Source organism: Caretta caretta, chromosome 5 (assembly GCF_965140235.1).
Source record: "Caretta caretta isolate rCarCar2 chromosome 5, rCarCar1.hap1, whole genome shotgun sequence".
NCBI classification, from domain to species: domain Eukaryota; kingdom Metazoa; phylum Chordata; order Testudines; family Cheloniidae; genus Caretta; species Caretta caretta.
Window position 1 is genome coordinate 43,590,844 of NC_134210.1, and position 23,493 is coordinate 43,614,336.

The window sequence follows — 23,493 nt, forward strand, 5'->3', positions numbered from 1 at the left end:
AGCCAATGCCTTTCACCAATGCTAAATCCATTCAGTTCTCTTTTTAAGCTCAAGTTTATGGTCTTGGACTCATTTTTAAATATGCACGTTAATATATTAAATACCAAGTAAAAGGTCGTGCGTGGAGCTGCAGATTCTTCCTTCTGTCCCACCCTGCACTGCAATATGTCTGTTTTTTATGTCAAAAGAGGAAATGGTAGGTAGTATGGGCTTGGAGCCAGCAGCCTTTCCTATCAGTATGTTGCACATCCACCCCCATGACAGGTGCCACAGCTTTTCATGTTAAAAATATGGTTTACGTAGTTGCAGGCAGCCATGCTGAAAATAATTAATTAGGTACCTGTAATATCAGGTTTGTTGGATAGGCTTGAACCTATAAGCACCTCTTACTGTGGTTATTGATTTAAGGCAGAATGTATGTGGCTCGTGGCACCTTAGAGACTATCAAATTTATTTGAGCATAAGCTTTCGTGAGCTACAGCTCACTTCATCGGATGCATTCAGTGGAAAATACAGTGGGGAGATTTATATACATAGAGAACATGAAACAACGGGGACAGGCCCAACAAAGAAAATAACAGAACGCCACTAGCCATCATCTTCAGCCCCCAACTAAAACCTCTCCAACGCATCATCAAGGATCTACAACCTATCCTGAAGGACGACCCATCACTCTCACAGATCTTGGAAGACAGGCCAGTCCTTGCTTACAGACAGCCCCCCAACCTGAAGCAAATATTCACCAGCAACCACACACCACACAACAGAACTACTAACCCAGGAACCTATCCTTGCAACAGAGCCCGTTGCCAACTGTGTCCACATATCTATTCAGAGGACACCATCATAGGGCCTAATCACATCAGCCACACTATCGGAGGCTCGTTCACCTGCACATCTACCAATATGAGATATGTCATCATGTGCCGCAATGCCCCTCTGCCATGTACATTGGTCAAACTGGACAGTCTCTATGTAAAAGAATCAATGGACACAAATCAGACGTCAAGAATTATAACATTCAAAAACCAGTCAGAGAACACTTCAATCTCTCTGGTCACTCGATTACAGACCTAAAAGTTGCAATTCTTCAATTAAAAAAAACTTCAAAAACAGACTCCAACGAGAGACTGCTGAATTGGAATTAATTTGCAAACTGGATACAATTAACTTAGGCTTGAATAAAGACTGGGAGTGGATGGGTCATTACACAAAGTAAAACCATTTCCCCATGTTTATTCCCCCCTCCATCCCCCACTGTTCCTCAGACGTTCTTGTCAACTGCTGGAAATGGCCCACCTTGATTATCACTACAAAAGGTGTGTCATCGTCCCCTGCTCTCCTGCTGGTAATAGCTCACCTTAAGTGATCACTCTGGTTACAGTGTGTATGGTAACACCCATTGTTTCATGTTCTCTATGTATATAAATCTCCCCACTGTATTTTCCACTGAATGCATCTGATAAAGTGAGGTGTAGCTCACGAAAGCTTATGCTCAAATAAATTTGTTAGTCTCTAAGGTGCCACAAGACCTCCTTTTCTTTTTGCGGATACAGACTAACACGGCTGCTACTCTGAAACCTGTATGTGGCTTGTATTTTTGTAGAACAAACAATGTGTGTGTTAGCTATGCCAAATTATGGATCTTGGCCGTCAGCAGGGTGTAGCTCACTACATAAGGTGCTCGTGAGTCACACACTTCTGTACCTCTTACTCATCTTTGTAAGTACAATAAATACTCGAGGCTGTTGTTTCTACTCTAAACTTCAGAATAATCCACAAAGGAAGTGTGTGAGAGTGCGCGCCCCCATTGCCGCATGTTGCGTTCCGTCACTGCTGCCTAAAGTGGTGTGTGAAGTGTTTACCTGTGATGAAAAGATTAAAGAATGCAGTGTCTTTTCATTTCCTGTAATACAGGAGCTCTCAACTTCATTCTCAGCCCCTTGCTAAGCAGCAAGATGAGATCAAAGGTGACAGGTTTAAGTCTTGGAAAAGACTCTCAAAGATTAGCTTATTTCTAAAACTATTTGTGGGGATGGGAGGAAGTGAATGGAATTTTTATTTTTCAAAATATATTATTATAAAAGGCAAATAGAAAGTAAATATATTATTTGTAAGAATTTTATGTAAACCAGACAATTGCTTTTTTAAAACAAGATAAATAAAGGGATGAGTTGAAAGTATAAAATGTGCTACTCCCCCTCTGGGTAGATCTGAATGGTATCTGCTAAACAGATGACAAAGTACCTTGGGCTGAATCACACACACAGACAGCGTTTTCAGCAGAAGGTGGGGCTAAACTATTGTAATTATTGTTTCTAGCCAGGCAGTGCGCATGTTAGAGAGGAAAAGTTTACTGAACCTTTGGGGAAGCAGTTGTATACTAATTAGATAACCCAACAGGACACTGCTTCTTAGTTACACTAAAAAGTTTCTCTTGAGATCAGAGTTAATGTTAACACGTTTTTGCAGCGAGTGATCAGATAATTGGGGATTTTTTTTTCTTTTTTGGTATCATGTCTTTTAACTTTTAGTGAACTGAAAAGAAGGGACTGGATATGTCTGATCCAAATTTTTGGACTGTCCTCTCAAACTATACCTTGCCTCATTTGAGGAGTGGAAACAGGCTGCGTCGCACACAAAGGTAAAAATCCTTTCCAAGTTCTCCTGTGGTTACATGTAATCTTGTTCTGAAGGTTTTGTCTTTACTTGTCTCTCCACGCTGTAAAGAACTTAAATATGGTGTTTACCAAACATAGTTGTTGAACTTACTTAGAGTATAGGTAAATCTCTCTAATTTAAAATACTTTCCAGTACTTCCTGGTTTCATTTTTGTCCGCTTTTACAAAACTGTAGGTTATTTGGTACTTTCAGCTGCTTGGGTTTACTTATCTTAAAGTAAGGTTCTGTACCTTTGAGTCTGTGTTGTTTTTTGTTCTTTTGTTGCATAGTATTTATTACTTTCCCTCTCCAGCATACTCTTTTACTTCAGTTTCTTTCTTTTTAACACTATTTCAGCTATCAAATATTTGACCTTTATCTGGAGTACATGTACTCTATATAGATAGTCCAAGATAGCTTATTTCATATTGTACTCTTAAAGAGACAGGTTTGTGTCATGGTGTCATTTTTTATTACTGGTTAGCTGACATTTAGTAATACAGTAATGACCTTTTCATTTTGGACAAGAGTAAAAGTTGACTAGAAAAAAGCAAATTTTAAGTAAAGTTAAAGATTGTGCCATATATCAACAAAAAACAGGCAATCTGAAGCTATGCTGAGACTTTGGGATGTGTTATAGCTACTGCTATAAAGTCTGATGTGTCTGTCACACTGAGTAAGAATTGTTTATATAGGTTTATGACTATCTCTTCAACTCCCAGGCTTGTCACTTTGAGTTACATCATTTCTATTGTTTTAAATGTGGTTAGTTTTTATCAGTGAAATATTTTAAAATATTTTCTTTACATATTTTCACCACTGTGTGTTTAAATCATCTTTAGATATTGCTCCCTCTCTGTCTTGCTATCTGTAAGAGTAACACCAAGAAAGCAGGAAACAGGCTTAGCAGATCTGTTCATAAGCTTTAAGTATTCATACACTGACATTTTACAAAAGAAAAAGGTCTGTATTGTATCACAGAAATTTGAGATAGGCCAGATGATTTAATAGTTCTTTTCTATTTCCTTGTCAATGCACACTTGTTCCTCTGTCTGTCTGTCTGTCTCTCTCTCTCTCTGTGTGTGTGTGTGTGTGTGTGTGTATATACACACATATTTATATTTGTGTCTGGCCCATTACATGCTAGATTACTTATTAAAATGTTTTCTTATTCCTCTTTTAAAAATTATTTTAACTAATAAATATGACCAACTGAATGCACAGATAGCACGTTTGCACTTTCCTGATACAAATATGCCTCCTTAAAAAAAATAAATAAATAAAAAGCCTCAGAGCTTGTTCAGTTCTTCCTCACTCTACTAACTCAAGTAGGTCTTGCACTTTCATGCGGACCTAAAAATACCTTTTATGAAGTGTACTGCTGTGAAGCAGGTCAAGGAGGAACCTGATAGACTTTCTGCCAAATGAGAGCACAGTTATAATACATCTGTGAGCCAGCCCTTAATTCTAAATTCTTACTGTACTCTTTGTTTTGTCACTAAATTTACATTATTCTAGATCTTTCAAAATGTAGATACAGAACTTCTAAAGCAATACTTTAAGAATATCCCCAAACTTTAATTGCTAACCGAATAATAAAATACTCTGTGTATTGCGAGGTACACAGTCTGCCTCTATGTATTTACATACACTGTAGAACCATGTAAAACTTTCTGTTAAAAACCCAAAGCAAAATATATAAGGTCTCCCCCCTCCTCCATTCCAACTAATTCTGTCAGTTTGTGGCACCTCCGAGAACTGATCAGTCGGCCTTCTGTTCCATACAGTGTTTTAAGTGGTCCAGTAAGGCAGACCTGCTCCCTTCCCCTGCACAAGTATACCCATAGGTGACATAATCCAGAGTGAAGCAAGGACCAGAAAGGAGGCAATAGCTGGGATGGAGGAACATCTCCCAATACTGCTGCAGAAAGGGGATTTGATACACAGAAGTTAATGGTTGGATCTGGGGGCAGAGGCCCTATAGTACTTGGCCTCTCATTCACAGGCTCATGATCGAAGGAGAAGGCTATTCCGTAGTATCTGAGGAGAGGGAAGGGCAATGAGGTGAAGGCCACTGGGCTATCCCCTCTCTTAGAAGACAGCTCTGGGTAAAATTGGGGCTTTGGACCTGCCCAGGGAACACTGGGTCTTGGTTAAAGGACCGGATGATGAAATTTTCTAGTTTTACAGTGAATGATGGAAGTTTTGGAGAAACCCAAGAACACAATCAAACTTGAAGGGCTTGTGAAATGAACCTAATGGCTGTGGTTAACTGAAAGTGTGGGAACCAATAACAGTGAATTTGGCACAGGTCCACTCATGGCAATTGAAACTGAACTGATTTATTTAGATGTTAGAGTTGTCAGTGAAACACCTTTGAACTGAAGTACAGGCAAACATTGATTCTTCATGGAAACTTATTAAGGGAAATTCAAGGTTATCTCAAATTGGCATTCACCCACGTTTGAATTTGGGGCCTCTTTCAGAAATGGGGTATCAGTTTTGGTGTTTGGTTGGGGCTATCTTGATGGTCTCTTCTGTCACCTCCACTCCATGCTATCTGCGTAGTTAGAAGCCCAGAACCCATTCCTCTTCTCCTGGTTCTCAGAGTTCATGGGGATTCTTCTCTAACACACTCTAAGGATTTTTTTTTCCTACGAAGTCACTTAGCCTAGGAATTTTTCCCTTTCCTAAGCCTCAGAGACACACAGACGCAGGGATAGCCCATCTCCCTCTTCAGGGAGGATGGGGGATTGCAATAGTCAGCATAGCTGCTCGAAGTGCAGACATGAACTGAGTAAAAATTTCTTATCCAAAAGATGATCTGTCTTTCTGCTGACTTGAGTGACTAAAATAAGTTGTTACCGTTATTTACTCCTTTTATCCCTGCAGAATCATGACACCTAAGGGAGAATGGGTTGGATTTTATTGTGACTCATGTATCATCAACAGACTTGTTAACTGAATTCCAATTGTAGCAGCTTTATTGCTGGTAATGAAGCATGAGCAAGAAAGACCCCAGTATGCCTTTCATGTCTCATGGTGGGTTTTCTGGGCTGGCAGTTACAAAGCCCTCTACTTGTAAACTGAACAGCTATGATGTACAAGCCATTGAGAGTCACTAAACATGGATCACAAAACATCTCTTTTACAGCGTTAGAACCAGACTTCATAGGTCACCATTTTAATATTTAATGTCGTGGTCTCACATTCATTTATAAAGTTATATAACTTTTTTAAGCCTGCCCTTTTATTCCCCCCTGTCCTTCTCATTGGAGTCACAGTGGAACAGTTTACTGCAAACTGTCTTCTGTTGTGTCAGAACCCTTTTATACTAAAACACAGGATTATAAATAATCACCTAATCATCCATTGCCCTATTTTGGATGAACATTGATTAATATTACATAGTGGTTTTATTTTTTCTGTATGAACAGAGCAGTGTGATATTGAAGAGACTTTACTAATATGGGATAGAATATGCCATCAGGTGATCAATTATGTAATCTAACAACTCTGATTTCAGGAGATGCTAGTTCTTTTTTTAATTAATAATTGTGTTTAATTTGCAGTAATGAGTTTCAGAAGTCATTTTGAGTTTCAAAGTGTACATAGTTGTCACCCAGGTCTGAGATTTTACTGGGATTGGAAATAGTATGTTCCCTGGTGGATACTGAACAAACGTTTTGAACTCATGAGTTGTCAGTTTGAGTGGGTTCAACTGTATAGTTTAGGTTGGACATTAGGAAAACTTCCTAACTGTCAGAGTGGTTAAGCACTGAAATAAATTGCTTAGGGAGGTTGTAGAATTTTCATCAGTGGGGATTTTTAAGAGCAGGTTGGATAAACACCTATCAGGGATGGTCTAGATAATACTTAGTCCTGCCTTGAGTGCAGGGGACTGGACTACATGACGTCTCAAAGTCCCTTCCAATTCTATGATTCTGTGATGTTGAATTATTATATACTATATTCATAGAATAGACTAAAAAGCTGAGGAGGTCAGGAGTTTAGATAGATCCCACTTTCTGTTAGTAAGAACCCCTTTTGATAGGAGTTCCTTTAAAAATGTTATTTCATTGTTTAGAATTGTATTTTACAAGATTGATTATAATGATCTTTTCTTTACTGATTTGTGTGATTTGGGGCTGAAAGAGTGGATTCTTAAGGAGAAGAAAATATCCTGAAATAAGCATTTAAAATCTAGATTAAATTCTTTTCCAAATTTGTTGTAAAATGGATGATAATCAGGGTTTGAACTTCTTGATTTGACAGAGGCTATCTAAATTCAAATAGTAGACCATAAAATACTAAACTTTTCTTATAGGTCCTGTTGCATTATTTCTCTTTACTTCTCTACGTAGTATCATGTACAAAAGAAATTAATTAACTCATCACTCTAAAAGCTAATTCTTTAGTGGAACAAGAATCTTAAAAATGGTCCTGTGGGTGGCATAAGAAAAGTGGGCATAATTAAAGGGACGAGATTAACAACATCACGAACAGCCAAAAATACCCTGTAATTGCTATATGTAGTGGATGGATCTGCCATTGCTCCAATTTTAGTTATTTTAGTCATATTACATAGTACTGTGTCAATTAAAAAATAGCTAAAGAATTACTGTTTACTGTGGGTGTGTTCATAGTAATTAGGAGAGTTTTCCCTTTAGTCTTAAGCTTTTTAGATATTCACGTTAAACCTTACACATACAAAGAGAGAGAGACCCTCTGTATGTTTATTACATTAATAGCTACTGGACAGGCATAGAGAGAAGATAATTATGCTACAACTAAGGGAGTGAGAAATAGGCCTGTGCATGCTGTTTGAGCTTACACAAGCACACTGACAAGGAATATGTTTTTTTAAATGGTGATCGGTTAAACTAATGGTCCCATTGCTGTGTATGTTTAAGAACAGTGTGCTAACATAGCCTGCTAAATGTGTTTCCTTCCATTCACCGTAAAGTGTTGTGTGTTAAGGGAGAATTTCTTACTTATACAGTGTTCACAATCAGAGAGAGAGGGTCTTGTTTTCTTTATTCTGGCTGATTTATTTTGGTGAGCATTTTTTTTTTTTTTTTTTTGCTCAAGCAATTAGTTTATTTTCAGGTTCCCAGACAATCTAAATGTTGGTGACACCCAGTTGCTCCACGATGAACTATCGTTGTTTCTTTCCTTCAGCCAGTGTGCTAGGATTCATGTGGCCAGATCCTGAGGTTTTTACTTGGTACTTACTCCCATTTTCTGACTGACAACTGAGTCAAGATCTCAGGATTTTGCCCATAGCTATTTCTGTGAATCAGCTGGGAGGGGAGAAAGCAGGAGCAGGATAGGTGGAAGTTTGGTAAAGCTCTTCTGTTGCAACTTCCATTGCAGGAAATCAAATGTTTATGAACAATTATTGTGGGTAGATGAGTCTTTCATTTTATGGGCTTGACTGTTTCATGACCTTGCCCAAGGTAAGTCTTTGGCAGAGATAGGAATATAAACCTGGATCTCCTGACTCTCAGACATGCGCTTTAGCCCCACCTTCCTTCTCTTCAGACAAGCTATATGAATCTTTTAAGTATTGTCAGTATGGTAGCACTTTGATTTAGTTAATACACAGTTTTTACATAGAAATTGTTTTGCTAGTTACTAGACTTGAGAACAAATCTATTTATTTGTTTATAGATTATCAGCATAACAGAAGATATTGCACACCGATTTAGATTAGACAGCTTTGACTGAGTACATTAAAAAAAAAGGTGTCATGCTGCTTTTATGAGGTGAAACTATTTAATAAGTTGAATACAACTTCTTTCTCCATTCTTATTTGTATTTCTTAAGAAAGCAATTCCTTACCATAGCATGTAGGGGCCCAAGTCGTGGACTGGGACCCCATCGTGCTAGGTGCTGTACAAACAGAATAAATGATGGTCCCTACCCAGAGAGCTTAAAATCTAGGTATAAGACAAGAGACAACAGACTGGGAGTGCCAGGAGTCGGCATGATAGGCAGTGGTCTTGACACACACCATCAACCTATCCTTTGTCAAGTTTTTTGTAGACATCATGGTAAAAGTGACTTTTAAAGAGGGATTTGAAGGAGGATAATGACGTTTTGCAGATGTTTATAGGGAGCTTCTCCCCAATGTGAGGGACGGCATGGGAGAAAGCATAAAGGTGCTTGATTGAAAGTTTAACAAGTGGGTAATGGAGGCTGGTGGTGTTGGCTGATTGAAGGTGGGTGTCGACATCTTGATAGTGAATGAGAGCTGATCGGTAGGGTGGGAATAGGTTGCAAAGAGCCTTGAAAGTGAAGACCAGAAGCTTACGTTTAATACGATAGAGAAGGGGGAGCCGCTGGAGGGATGCAAAGAGGGTATTATAAGGTCAAAGCAATGGTTCTTGGTATTTTTCCCTATTCAATAAAAGCAATGAATTTGACTACCCAATCAGAGTGTAAGTTCTTGGTTGTTCTTTTAAGCAAGATCCTATGGACTTTTTTTTCAAAATAAAATCTTACATTGAGGGCATTGGTTACGATATTTAAGACATTAAAATAAAATAACCGTTTTAACTACTAATGTAAAGGCTCCTGTGCTTTGTGTTTACTCCATTATACGAGCCTTTTCATAGTATGTTATACAAGCAGGTAAATTTCTTGAAATGTACCCAGGGTAAATAAGAAATTTACTCAGGCACAGCACTTCGTGTTTTCTGAAGGAGACAGAATAATCTTATCACAAGGTATTAATGTGCCAACCTGTTGTTCTAGTAATACAGATTTATTTTTCTTGATATTTAGAGGTGAGTTAAGTTAACATTAATATACATTAGTATTATTTAGATCTGCTGTAGTAGAATATTTCTTCTTCAATCTGAATAAAAGTTAGATTTCAGGGCAGAAACACTTTCAGGGCAGTGTTAATGATCAGGGAAGGTCGATTTTGTGGTTCTGTTTTTAATTCTCAAATAGTGAGCCTGTACAAATTCAGTGGTAGCAAGTTGAAACTCTTTGAGCACTGTTCCCACTAATTATAAACATATCTCAGAAGTACAGTAAAACCGGAGCAATTCCCAGATTGATCTGCCCAATAGAGATGCTTCAAATACTGCAAATATCCCTGCTACTGACAGATAAGTGCAGAAATATTGGGCTGATGCTAGTGTAGATACATCAGCTTTTCCCTCTCTTTCTTTTAGTTAACAGTAGTCTTCTTTAAATAATTGTTTAGAAATTAAGGAAAATCACCATGGTCTATTGTTCTCAAAAGATTATAATTATTATTTTAAGTAGAATCTGTTGTTCCCATGAAGTACTGGCATGCTCAGTTTGATGGTTAGAAAGTTGAAACTGGTGCTAATTATGTAAATGTTTTAATATGTAATGGTCTGTTGCTGATCTCTATCATTTGGCGAGTGCATTTGATTTCAAAGCCAGTTAACAGAAAATTCCTTGAAAGGTTACCCACTAATGGATTTTCTTTTCTTCATAATATGTTTCAGATGAGGTCAAATAAGGCAATACCTGTTGGGAGGAAAATGGCTAATTATTACATGACCTAAATATGTTCTTATTTAATGGGGCTACTAAAAATTTTACCAAATCTTCCAAGGCCATTAGGCTATAGAGAACTCAGGGATACATAAAAAATGTTGTTTCCTTAATTTTATAAGCATTTGCTTAGCAATTAAAAAAACTTATTGTTTCTGCCTTAATGGTAGGCAGATTTCAAGGTAGGCCTACTATAGATTCATGTGAATAAAATCAACAAATTAATGAAGAAATAGGATGTCTAACTGCTGAAGTAAATAATAAAATTAAGTGCTGCATATTGAAGTATTTATTTATTTTAATCAAAATTTATATAGCCTCTCACCCACCCTCGTTTGATTATCTGAGCGTACTCTGGAGCTTAAACAGATTTATTTCCATGAGATAAAGAAAATAAGTTGGCTGTAAAACAAATAATTAATTTCTTGCTTTTGTTTGGATGAATAAAAACCACATCTGCCTATCTGAATTTAAAAACACTATTTGTAATTGAATCTGTTTGGGCATTTTTACAGTTTGTTTTCAAGGGGTTGTGATAAATGTAAACTTCTTTTGTGAGGGGGACGGGGGGGGGGGGGGGGGGAAGGGTGTGGCCCATGTTCACTGTTATTGAAATCCATGCATTGTCTTGAATGTGTACATAACAATAGTTGAGTAAGCCCGAAGTGTATCCACTGAGAAGCTGAATAGGAGATGAGTTTGAAGAACTCAGTTAAATATTCAGAAGAAAATAATTCATACAACACAAGCTCCATTCAAAGACACATCCAGCCATGAATTGATATGAATAATGAAGTACCTCAAACCCTTCGGAGAAGGTATTTTTTCTAGGGTAGGTCTAATCTGTACAGGGATTTTCCTGCTGCTTCTCGCCTTTACAAAATTCCCAAATTCCTGCTACTTCCAGTTTTTACTGGGGACATCTTATCTGACTCCTAGAATGCAAGGGGAAGAAGAAAGAAAATGGGGTTTATATTCTGTCCCAAACTGCAGCAGTTCTCCTGTGCACCGTTGGAAAAAATACATTTGTTCCTTTACAATTTGAACATTTTACAATATCTGAGCCCAGAACGTTTAGATTTCTCTCGTATGTGCTTGGCTAACATCCATCTGGGACAAATCTTACATGGTGAAATGCTATGTAAATTGATCATTCTTCTTGAAGAGGTAGGGGAAGAGTAGAGTTACCTTAAAGATTTCTTTTAACTGCAATAAGGTCTGTGCGAATCTTAATTTTCTTTGGAGACCATCTTAAAGGGACACAAAACAAAAATCACTTTGATTTGTTTTTTCCTATGATGATTACAAGTAATACTAATGATTTCTGTACCTAAAATGTTAGAGAGGGGGTGCATTTTTCCCCATTTTGCTACTTAGTGCATTTGGCAGCATTTTGTGTATAATCACATTCCCATCTAATAATCTGGGCTCCAACCCTGTCATTTAATTGGCACAAGTAAATGTGCAAAGCATCAGTATAGTCAGTAAGTTGTCTCCACAAGTGCACAAAGGGTTTTGCCCATGTGGAACTGGTTGCAGGTTTGGAACCTTAGTTTGTTTCCCCTGCTGTATATATGGACGGATCTTCCACAAAGCAAGCGATGGAGAAGTGGGATTTTTTAAAAAAACAGGAATTTGTCCTTTTTGTGTTTAAAAACAAAAGTAATTTTTTTTTACCAGCCAATTAAAACTATACAAATAGTAATGAAGATTTGGGAATAGGTGTGGTTCTTCAAACTCCTTTACGTAAGTTTTTTTAAAAATATGGTTGGATTTCACTCTGATGTCCTATCTTGGTGGTGTGTGTTTTTAATTTTTTGGTGGACAGTCATTGTGACTTCTTGCCCTGAGAGAGATTACTCCATAGGAATGGATAGAAAGAACTAGAAAAAAATCTGGATTTGTTTAATTCATACATTAGTATAAGCAGAGTTTTGAATAAGGCTGTTACCTTATGTGTTTGGACATATTCTGTTCTTTAACAAATCAGTTTATAATTATTTTCAACAAAAATGCCCAAGATTACATGCACCTGTGATTGCTTGAGGTCAGAGCGAGATGAGCACCTACAGACTTGCTTGGTTATTTGATCATCTACAATCGTGTCAGTGAATGCTGTACAGTTGACTTCATTTGGAGGTGGTTGTGAAGCTAATCAGATCTTTCTCTTTTTATTTTCCCCCTGTGAAAACAAATATGCTTAGAAAATTAGGGTTTAACTGCTTTCAGCTTTGCACAAAACAAACGTATGCCACTGAGCCATTTAAAAACAAAAGCTGTGACTTAACAATGAGAATTCTTAAAGCCAAATTTTGCCATCAGGCATGAGCAACTCCCCTTCATTTCAGTAAAAGGTGTTGGTGTGGGCTCAGAATTTTGCCTTCAATGATTGACTCTATAAATTGGACAGGTCTCACATTAAAAGACATACAGCAATATAAACTTTTTATAGGTTTTTCAGTTTTCTTCTGAGTGGTAAATCACTGAAGATTTCCCAGTAGGTTTTTACACAAAGATAATACTGACTTTTCCTTAGCTGTTTTTGATATGTTAAAATATACATTTTTAATCATAATAATAATATCCATGGTAAAAGAGAAGTAATTTAATCGTACTTCTCTTAACCTCATTTTTATCTACAAACAAAATGAAATCCTTTTATCACTATTATTGCTAATAATAAAACTGTTGATCAGGGATAATCATAATTCAGGGTTGTGGGTCTTACCACTAGTATTGCTGTGTTTACCAGAACTTGTTGCCAGGATAGTCTTCACAATGTAAACCAATGCAGGGGTTATTTGTTCTACCTGTAGCAAAACTGAAATGACACCATGTGAACAACACTCTTGCACCTTGACAGTGTAGTTAATTGAGAAATCTTAATAAATTAATAAACTAACACTAACTGTTTCATTGCTGAATAACAAAATGCAGTTAGTTTATCCATTCATCAGATGTGCTTTTTTAGTGGTGCTAGACATACTTAGCATGTGTGTTTATTTCCAGGGACTTTACATGAATAACTAACTGCTGCTTGAACACATGCATTTCCAGTAGTAGAAGAAAAGGTAGTCAAACAGGTTGGATAGCTGTGTCTGGTTTTAATTATGATTTGGAAGACTCATGCCTAAATGTGCAAACACATGCACAAAAGGGAACTATCAGGATTCAAAGCAATACTGTCTCTTCTCTACCCTCCTCCTTTCACTCCTTCCCATCCCTAAAAATCTGGACATGTAGAAAGTGGGAGACAAGTTTTGAAAATAAGCATCATGCTCACCTTTTCTCTTTACCAGAGGCAAGATGATTTTGCTTCTACTCTAATGGGCTTGCCACTTTGATTGCTGAACTCTTTTATCTGGAGGCATCTGCTTCCCATCTCTGACTTGTGACTAACAAGAAGCTCAGATTCTTTTAAAGAATATACTTCCTCTTCTCCGCGCCCCCCTCCTTCCCTTCCTGCCCTGTTGTCTCTGATATCTTCTATGCTGTCTCATCAGACGTAAAACTGTTAAATCGTAGGGATTGATTTGTGGAGGAAAATATTTTCCCATTTTTTTCCCCTCAGATGTGTCCACCGCAAGACCTTGATACATAAAACATTTCTTGCTAACCTATAATACCGTTCAAAATTTTTAGGAAATATATTAAATTACAGACTAAATATGCAAATTACTATATAAGTGTTTAGACTGGACATAAGCAATGCAACATCATTTATGGGTCAATAGTTCATAACCATCACATGTCTCCTGACATATATTTATAAATTATTGAGCAAAAAGGGACCATTATTATCATATAGTTTGACCTCCTGCGTGAAGCAGGCCCAGAATAATTCAACATTATACCAGCATAACTAGTGATTTATTAATTTGGCCTTTTAAATTAGCTTGGAATGCTAATTTAATCTTCCGCAGGTTTTAAGGAAAGCTTAAAAGATTTCACCAACATTTGCCCTAGATTTCTGTTGACACCTGTTTAGGGTGACCAGACAGCAAGTGTGAAAAATTGGGACAGAGGGTGGGGGGGGGGGGTGTAATAGGAGTCTATATAAGAAAAAGACCCCAAAATCGGGGCATCTGGTCACCCTACACCAGTTATCTGTTTTGTGGTGAGTTGTTAAAAAGGTATGGCTGTATATCCTGTTCAAGATGGGATGAATGTATTCATAGAATATTAGAATGGCTGTCAGTTTTTGAACTACATAGGATCCTATTTTAGTATTACAGTTTCTTACTATTTATTATTTATACTGTGGTAGTACCTAGGAACCCCAGTCCCAGACCAGAACCTCTGTGCTAGCTGATGTACAGACACATACTATTTATTGAGGTTACCACTCTTATTAAAATATTAAATTGCAGTTATATGGTCCCTCATATTATTTCACAAGTGTTAATTAATCCTTGCAACAGCCTGAGAGTACTTAGAGATCAATAAGCAGTTCCCAGGCTGTGGCCTACAGAGGACTTACTGGTTGTCTACAGAGATCTGACTCTTTTCCTTGTACACATCTTTTACTACATATATCCAGGCTCTTCCCTGCAAAGAAGGGGTTTGGAGGAAAGAAAGGATCAGAACAGATGGGACAGGTAGATGACATGAAAAACAAAAATACAGTATGTGACCAGTTTCTTCAAAAAAGACAAAACACTTTATGCACTTTAAGCTGTCTTTAATGTACTTAAACTTGTGTAATGTTACGTCTCCATGTAAGCCACTGTTGTAGTTGTGAGAAGGATGATATATGTTCATAAATGGAAGGGGAGGCACTTCACACAATCTCTTAAGATGTGCTCCACGCTTTGGGAAATTTAAGAACATTTATAATTAATTATTCCCATTTCATAATATAAAATAAGGACTAACCTAATTTTACAGATAAAGGCTGACATGAGAGGTTAAGAAATTTGTTTAAAGACACTGACAAAGTCTGTTTCATAGCAGGGCATTTGGCCTAGACACTAGAATTTACACCTCTGTTTATGAAAGGTGCTGTAGGTATTTTAATGATGAGTAGTCAAGACTTTTTTTAAAATATTTTTAAGGTCTTCATCAGCACAGTATCAGAGCATCTCACATTTATCAATAATTACTGATGTCTATATTTATTAATCCATTTATCTTCACAACTCCCCTGTAAAGTAGGAAAGTACCATTCCCATTTTTAGAGATGGCAAAGTGAGGCACAAGGTAGATTAGATTATTTGCCCAGGGTTACGCAGGAAGTCTACGGTTGAACGGGGAATTGAACCCACGTCTCGAGCCTCAGTTCAGTGCTCCATCCACTATACTTTGGTTAATGCCTCCAATATTAAATACTTTCCAAACATAGGTAAAGACAACTGCAGACTCCTGGTCAAAATCTGTAAAGCCACTACCTTAACCTTATTACTTCTGAAAACTCCCTTATGCCATGATGCATATGGAAGACTTCAGTCTGATCATTGACTAGGTGAGTGGTGGATTGTGCATAAATGGTTTTTTTTTTTTGTTGCAATATCTCCGCCACCCAATATGTCTTATCCACCTATCATGCTTTGGGTTTTAGATTGTAAGCTCTGGGTGGCAGGGGTGTCATTTACAATAACTTTGTATTGTGGCTAGCGCCAGGAGGCCCTGACCAGATTGGCCTATTTCAATATAAATACTAAATAAGAGTAGTACTATACCTTAGCATTGTGCCCTCTATCATGTTGAGCCAGTGGTACCATTGCTGAGAAAGAAGAAAGTGCTACTTACTGATTGGCCAGCAGCCCCTCCTATAGCGTACAGAGAGATTTCTTGGGGGTCTCAAAACAAAATTGTCCTGATTCAATTTTGCAAAGTTTCTGCAATCTGAAGATATTCCTGTATAATGGCTTCAGCCTGAAATTAACATGGCCCGGTTTCTAACAATAACAAAGAAGTCTAACCATCACTTAAAATTTCAGGTAAAATATATGATCAGAGTGCTTGGAATAAATATAAATATATGATCAGAGTGCTTGGAATAAATGCTTGTGTATTAACATTAAAGTGCTTCTAAAATCTATATCCTTGAATCGTCATATATTAGGCTTTTTCACAGTTTAGGCTGGGAGGAATACTTCCTAGCTGCAAATAATTGCTTATGAATTCATTAACTTTCCAGTTTACTATATGTTTTCAATCTTTTTTTTCTAAGGTTCCTAGGAAAAGAAAATGAAAGTGTGTAATATTTCCTCCTCATACTGTTGTTTTTTAATATAAAATATAAAATGTACATCACTGGTAATACACATAGCGGGTTAGCAGCTACCAAAGCTTGGAACTGGTTGTATAAAATGTATAATGCATTTTTCATTTCAGTTGATCTGATTTGTGTGTGAAATAAGATTGAAGCCCCTTGCTGTGACTTTGAGTAACAATAGCTGTACTTAAGATGTGTTTTGATCTTTTTTCTCTCCTATTCGTTCAAAATATATTTTTAATGTGAGAGAGTTACGAGCCAGTGCTTTTAGTACAGGAATGAGAACGAATTCTTGAGTTCTAAACCTGGCTCTGACAGACTATATAGGCCTTCACAAATCATTGAACTTCTTTGCTTTGGTTTATCAAAACATACAAAGGGAGAAGGAGCTGTCAGTACTAACCTACTTCTTAGAGATGTTTTAAGATTTATTGAGTTAATGTCTACAAGAAACTTAAGTAATACTTTGCAATTATATACATTAACTATTCGATTCAATCTAAATTCAAAACAGCCTGATTGTATTTTATTAACCAGTGTTTGGTTTTTTACTATAAGATTTTAATATTTATATTAATATAAACATTTTATAGGTTTGGATATTTCAATTTCAGTAACTTTATTGACATAACAAGATACGCTTCTAGTAACTTATCGGTACAGAGCAAATTAAGATACTCCTAGGGTTTGCTGTCATCAAATATTTGTAACTTTTTTAATACTACTGACTTTAGGGTGTGTCTACATGACGGTGGCAACCAAGGGTGTAAATCTACAGAGCATGAGCCTGCTAAACATAAAGTATACCTTCCACAGGATCCATATGGTGAATTTGTTCACTGTATGTTCAAACCATGGCTAACCATGCACTAAGCCTCTATGTAGACAAGCCCTTATTTTTCTTGAAAATGTTTTGTTTCTAGAGTTTGATGAACCCTACAAAATCGACCCAAGTTTGAAGTAAATAGGTTCAGTTGCTTTAAAGTTATTGACATTTCTCACGTTTTTGAAAGTACACCTTTAACTACCCTTACTCTTACAAAAAGAGCTATGAGCTCTTTAGTTGCCTCACATAGTTAATAACTCTGTTTTACATTCCACTTGAAAGGTAACACCATGCCCAGAAGCACCATGCTGGGGTGTTGGTTTCGTACTGACTCAGTAGGAATCATCGTCATTTCTTGCAGCACCTACAGTTAACCTAACTCTGCTTGATCTGAGATTTGATGAAATCACAGCTCTGGGTGGTATGGCTGTAGGCATTGGGACTATTAGAGCTAGACTGGTAATGAATATGATGTGTAGTTTTATACGCTACAACCATATCCCTATCTCCTCTTCGTCACTAAACAATGACACACTTCCACTTTCTTAGATGGATTAGATGCAATGGGAGGTAGTTAGCTAGACGTTAGTGAATAGAAAGACCCGCATTTGACCTTCTGAAGGAATGACTAAATAATTAACTCATTATATTTTTAAAAATTGACTAACTTGGACTTAAAGAGGTTATAAAAACAATTATTTTCTGAAGTGATTACAGTGACTTTGTTTTTAAGATCTGGAATGGAAAACACTAAAACATTTCAATAACTATTTCCTTCGCCTAAATACCAAACCGGTTGGATCACTCTCTTCACTATGAGCTTTTAGGTACTGGAATGGCTCACCAGGATACTGCAAAATGACCCTTTCATTATATATGACACTGTGGCTGCATTTCATACAAGATGCATGTATTTTCCAAACTATCATTTTTACTTTCTACTGCTGCTTTGGCGCTAGCTGCTGAACTTGTCTCACTACCTTTACTTCAGCCAAATAAGAAGCAGAGGTCACTGAAACATATGGGATGCTTCAGTAGTCTTAACATAACTGCTGCTGATATAATTAAAAATATATAAACATGCACTGTAATCTTTGTCTTAAGTTATTGTGCTTGAATTGTGCTGCTCATTTTGAATTGACTAGAAAGTTTAAGAATGAATAAAGGAAAATTAAGGAAAAATTAACCAAAATGCACACCCCATTAGTTAATCTCAATTTTTTTCTGAAGTTGTGAACAATGTACAGAAATAAAGCAATTTTCAGTACTAAACCCTAATCTATTCCTGCCAGTATTAAGAGTTAACTTGTGTGAAATCAGCTAGAACATTTTGTAAATAAGGGACTGTTTTCCGTTACTCCACCAAATTGCAAGAAGTAATTTGATCTATTGAATGCCGATATGATGATGTTGAATGTCTTTTTTTAATCAATCAGTATTTTATTTTCTCTATTTAATTTCCATGTATCAAGGCAGCTTATGCTAGTAATAGTGAATCAACATAATTGTAAATCAAAGTTCTTTAGACGCATTTCCCTCCCTAGTTCTAGTCAGATCATTGTAATATTTTTTCAAACCAGATTGAAATACCTATCGTTCACTTTTAAATGAGTCACTCCTCCGACATATAGATTAGTGTGAAAGTGTCATTCTCTTCTGAACTCTACCCTAATGTTACACACGTGTCATGAGACTGTTTTGAAAGAAAGAAACCGTTTGGAGGAGGATGTTTGGCTATGGATTTGTATAGTGGAGATGATATGTGAGAATACAGTTATGATAAAATAAGTTTTTCGTGTTTGCTTCATAATATTGATTAATATTCATCTTCAGCGAGCAAGACTGTTTTTATGAGTAATTGTAATTTCTACAGTCGTCATAAATGATGAATTCCAGGAAATATGTCCACACTTTCCTTATCATAAAATCCAATGTTTTAGCAGAGAAAATGATTTTGCTAACATTCCTCTATCTCAGACTTATGTCCAAATGTGGACTGTGGGCTGAACTCAGTTGATCATAGCTTGTTGCTCCAAAACTGCAGCCAAGACATGGTGGTGTTACTTATTTTAAAAGTTCCTTTGGGGGCATAAGATGTTGACAGGGATCTTGTTCAAGTGTTTTGTCTAGGCTCTCACGTTCACATTTGGGATCATTCCTTGCTTCCACTTGGTCATATTGTCACCAGTCTTCCACCCCAGCTCTCACTCGATTGAAAGTACACCAGTATTTCCACTTGAGGTCAGTGCCTGGGGGAAGTTGTTTTGAAGGATCCATATTCTCCAGGATCATTGAATTGCTCACCCCTTTGTTACTCTGTGGGCTTCCACAGTGGTATTTTGGGTAAGGAATTTTCAAAGGCAAAGTTTTTCTGGACTTTGGCCTCTTGGATGGTGGAATGCACCTGTTCTGTCTTTCCTTTCTACTGAAGGCATCCTGCACTCTCAGAAACCTTGGGAGGCAGGCCAATCCTTGCTTACAGACAGCCCCCCCAACCTGAGCAACTACTCACCAGCAACTACACACCACACCACAGGAAACACTAACCCAGGAACCCATCCCTGTAACAAACCCCACTGCCTTCTGTGTCCCCATATCTACTCTAGTGACACCATCATAGGACCCAACCACGTCAGCTACACCATCAGAGGGGCATTCACTTGCACATCTACTAATGTGATACATACCATCATGTGCCCGCAATGTCCCTCTGCCATGTATATTGGCCAGACTGGACAGTCTCTACGTAAAAGGATAAATGGACACAAATCAGACATCAGGAATGGTAACATACAAAAGCCAATAGGAGAACACTTCAATCTCCCATGACACTCAATAACAGATTTAAAAGTAGTCATACTTCAACAACAAAAACTTCAAAAACAGACTTCAAAGAGAAACTGCTGAGCTACAATTCATTTGCTAACTTAATACTATCAATTTGAGCTTGAATAGGGACTGGGAGTGGCTGGCTCACTACAAAAGCAATTTTCTCTCTCTTGGTATTGATACCTCCTCATCAATTTTTGGGAGTGGACTACATCCACCCTGACTAAATTGGCCTTCAATATTGGTTCTCCACTTGTATGGTAACTCCCTTCTCTTCATGTGCCAATATATATTTATGTCTGTATCTGTAATTTTCACTCCATGCATCTGAAGAAGTGGGTTTTTTACCCATGAAAGATAATGCCCAAATAAATCTGTTAGTCTTTAAGATGCCCCCGGACTCCTCGTAGTCTTTGAGTAGTACAACCACTTTGCCCTGTCTCCACAGCCTGGTTGTCTGCATTGTCTCCATGCAAGAGTTGAAGAGCTCAAGTAGCCATATCCCAAAAATGTAATAACGCAGTTAATTTTAAATGATTTGTAGTATCAGTTATTTTGTTTGGAAAGCTGACCTAGAGGATATATTGTATTTCTCAATAGTAACATCAATATTTGACTAATTAAATTACCAAACTGATGATGGGTCTAACTAACACACACAAAAGAGGAAGTTTTGATTAATGTTCAAAACTTGTCCTTCATACAATGCTCTAATTTACCATTCAGAGGGTTCAGAAAAACAGAATATTATGTGTAGCCCTTGTGCTTGAACATAGCTCCATTACAACAAAAGTTTGGTATGCCTAAGTTGAACGAAGGCAAGATTTCAGAGTTCCGGAATAGACAGATGACTCAAATGCACTAAAATTCTTAAGGAGACTTAGGATCAAATCTCATGTATCCCCATCAAAGATATTTAGGATGACTGGTAATGTGGGATGAGTCCCTTCCCAGTTAGATCACTGGTGTGAATCTGACCCCAGGACATCAGTGATCGAGTCATTGCTGTCTGGTAATGGGACCTAAGTGAAGTGAGTCGACCGTCTCATCCCTAACGTGCATGTATCATAATTATGAATTGTTAATTTTGACTTGAACCTGATATGGTGGTTCTTCTAGGCCAGGGTTAAGACAATGGGGAAGTGTGCTTTTTTGCTGATCCTGCTGTACTATTTTCAGGACAAATGGAGGGCTTCTGAGCTCTCAGTCCAGAACCAATCTTGAGCATGAAACCTGCTTTAGAACATTTTAATTGTGGGAATTAAAAAAATGTTCTGCAATCTCCTCCCTATGTAAATTTACCCTTATAGTTTCCATTGGGTGTAGCATTCCCTTTTAAGTCACAAATTGAACTCTTGTGTAGGTTTTTAAACAGTTAAATACTATTCAGAACTAGCTGAAATTCCCTATCTCCTGTCAGCTCCCAACTCTTTATCACTCTGTTTTTGATGATCCTAAACATAAATTGCATGTCCTATTCTCTCTGTTCTCTTTCCCATTTGTGTGTCTACTGGGCCTTACAGTACCACTCTAACACAGCTTCTTTCCCCAAAATTGGCACCCCTCAGCATTCAAAATTAATGAATCAGATCCCAAAGAACCATGAGCTTTAAAAAAAAATAATAAAATTGAGTTCATTTTATTTGTGTTCTTGTTTTGAGCCTGTAGAGTTCATGTTTTCAAGTTTTTTTTTCTACAGTCAGGGCTTAATTTATTTATTTATTTATTGGTAAATGAAAGCTGAGATTCTCATGCCATCATATCACTCCAAGAGCTAGGGCTTTTAAGAAGAGAACCAAATATTCTGAAATTCGTGATAAAATTGCAAGAATTGGAAACATGGTCGCTGTGATCCCATCTCTTTAATTTGCTTCCAGTCCTGCTATCCTTGAACAGCCTTTGTTTAAACAGCCAAGTTTGAAAGCAGACACATGCAGTGGGGCGTAATTTATTTCTCTGGGCCAATGTTTCTGTAGCAACCAAAGTTCTTTTTGTTGTTGCCAGCATACTGGTAGCTGTGCATCTGTTGGATCGGTGATCATACTGTGGGTAATAGGCCTTCTACTATGGGAGATCATGGATATATTTTATGTGGACAACAGGTCAATCTGTGTGTACAAACCATTATATTGCTAGTTGTATACCTCCAACTATCTCAGCACACTTATTCTTTGACCTCTGCATCTGCTTTCCCTTCTTTATTGGGCCTTTTACATATTTTTATTTACTCTTAAAGACAATGTCCAATGGATGAATTGGACCTTTCAGATATTTTTTATTCCCTGTCAACGTGAGTGAGTTAAAACAATCTTCATAGAGATTGTTTCCTTCAGATACTTTTTCTTAAGGCATTTGCATTTCTTGGGAGTTTTTTCTCTCCTTACATATCTGGTGAATCATGGATTATTGTTCAGTCATGACCTACTTCTTCTCTTCCCAGGCAATTAAGGTATTACTTTAATAGTAAAGTACATACAGCTATCCTGGTTCAGATGTGCTATAGACAGAGAACATGTATATGCTAAATTTTACCTCACAACTTTGTTGCACAGCAGGATGAGTTCAAGATGGCATTTGTCTAATTCTGAATGTTGTGCGTTACATGATCACTGTTGTATAGCTTTTAGATTATACTTTTATATATTAATGTTATGAGGTAACATCTTACCTTTCTGTTTTTGTGCTCTGGATGTTCATGAGAAAATATAAAGCTTTAAGGGTTGTGAGTATTTTGAGAAGTAAAAGTTCTAGAAATTTCTGGTGTCTGTAAGAGCATTATCTAGGCTTCATCTTGTGAGTAAAGACAGAGTATATGCAAAAAGGATTTAGTAGTCCATATTCATCTCTGCAGGCACAATGGGGGGCAATTTGCATCATCCTGTGCCTGTAGAGGCATGTATTTCAGAGAGGCAATTCACCACTGGGGAGGAAGGCAGCTTTATATTCTGGCCAGGGTTCTGTATGAGCTCTGCTGGTGTAGGCTGCCTGGGAGAGGCACTTAGACTGTCTCTGCACTTGGCAGGTGTGGCCTTGTCCCTTTCCAAGGTGAGTCTTGCATTCTAAGCATGCCTCAAAGGGCTTCAGTAGAGGAGGGTTTTCAGGCACACGGTGTGACTGTGCTCCTGCTCCAGGTGGATTTGCAGAGGGCCCACAACTTGAGTTGTGCTAGCAGAGTGAATCAAACCCTCTGTACACGTTCGTGAGTGTGTATATATGGAAAAAATATTATCTAGGCTCAGCCCTGCTGAGTTTGAGATCTGACAAGATAGTAATCTTGTCCATGGTGATCATTATCCCTTCATGATAAATGCAATTTAGCACTTGGCACTGCAATTTATTACATGGATTTCACCACCATGAGAGTGTCTGTGTAGATGGTTAAACACCAGGGATCCTGGTAAACTATGCAGTTGCACCTCTA

The 23,493-nt window shown here is 37.4% G+C and overlaps 1 protein-coding gene across 15 annotated transcripts in view; it reads left to right on the forward strand.

Moving 5' to 3' along the window:
- MAST4 (microtubule associated serine/threonine kinase family member 4) overlaps nt 1-23,493 on the forward strand; it is a 436,616-nt gene that overhangs the window by 293,418 nt on the left and 119,705 nt on the right. Inside the window, exon 1 of one of the 15 annotated variants that reach the window (XM_048849934.2) lies at nt 2,317-2,644. The exons of 13 other annotated variants lie outside the window; for them this stretch is intronic. In XM_048849934.2, the coding sequence (XP_048705891.2) occupies nt 2,559-2,644 (86 nt within the window). In that variant the 5' untranslated portion in view covers nt 2,317-2,558. Of the gene's footprint in view, nt 1-2,316; nt 2,645-23,493 lie in introns of those variants that run through there. One more of the 15 variants, XM_048849943.2, reaches the window with a different exon arrangement.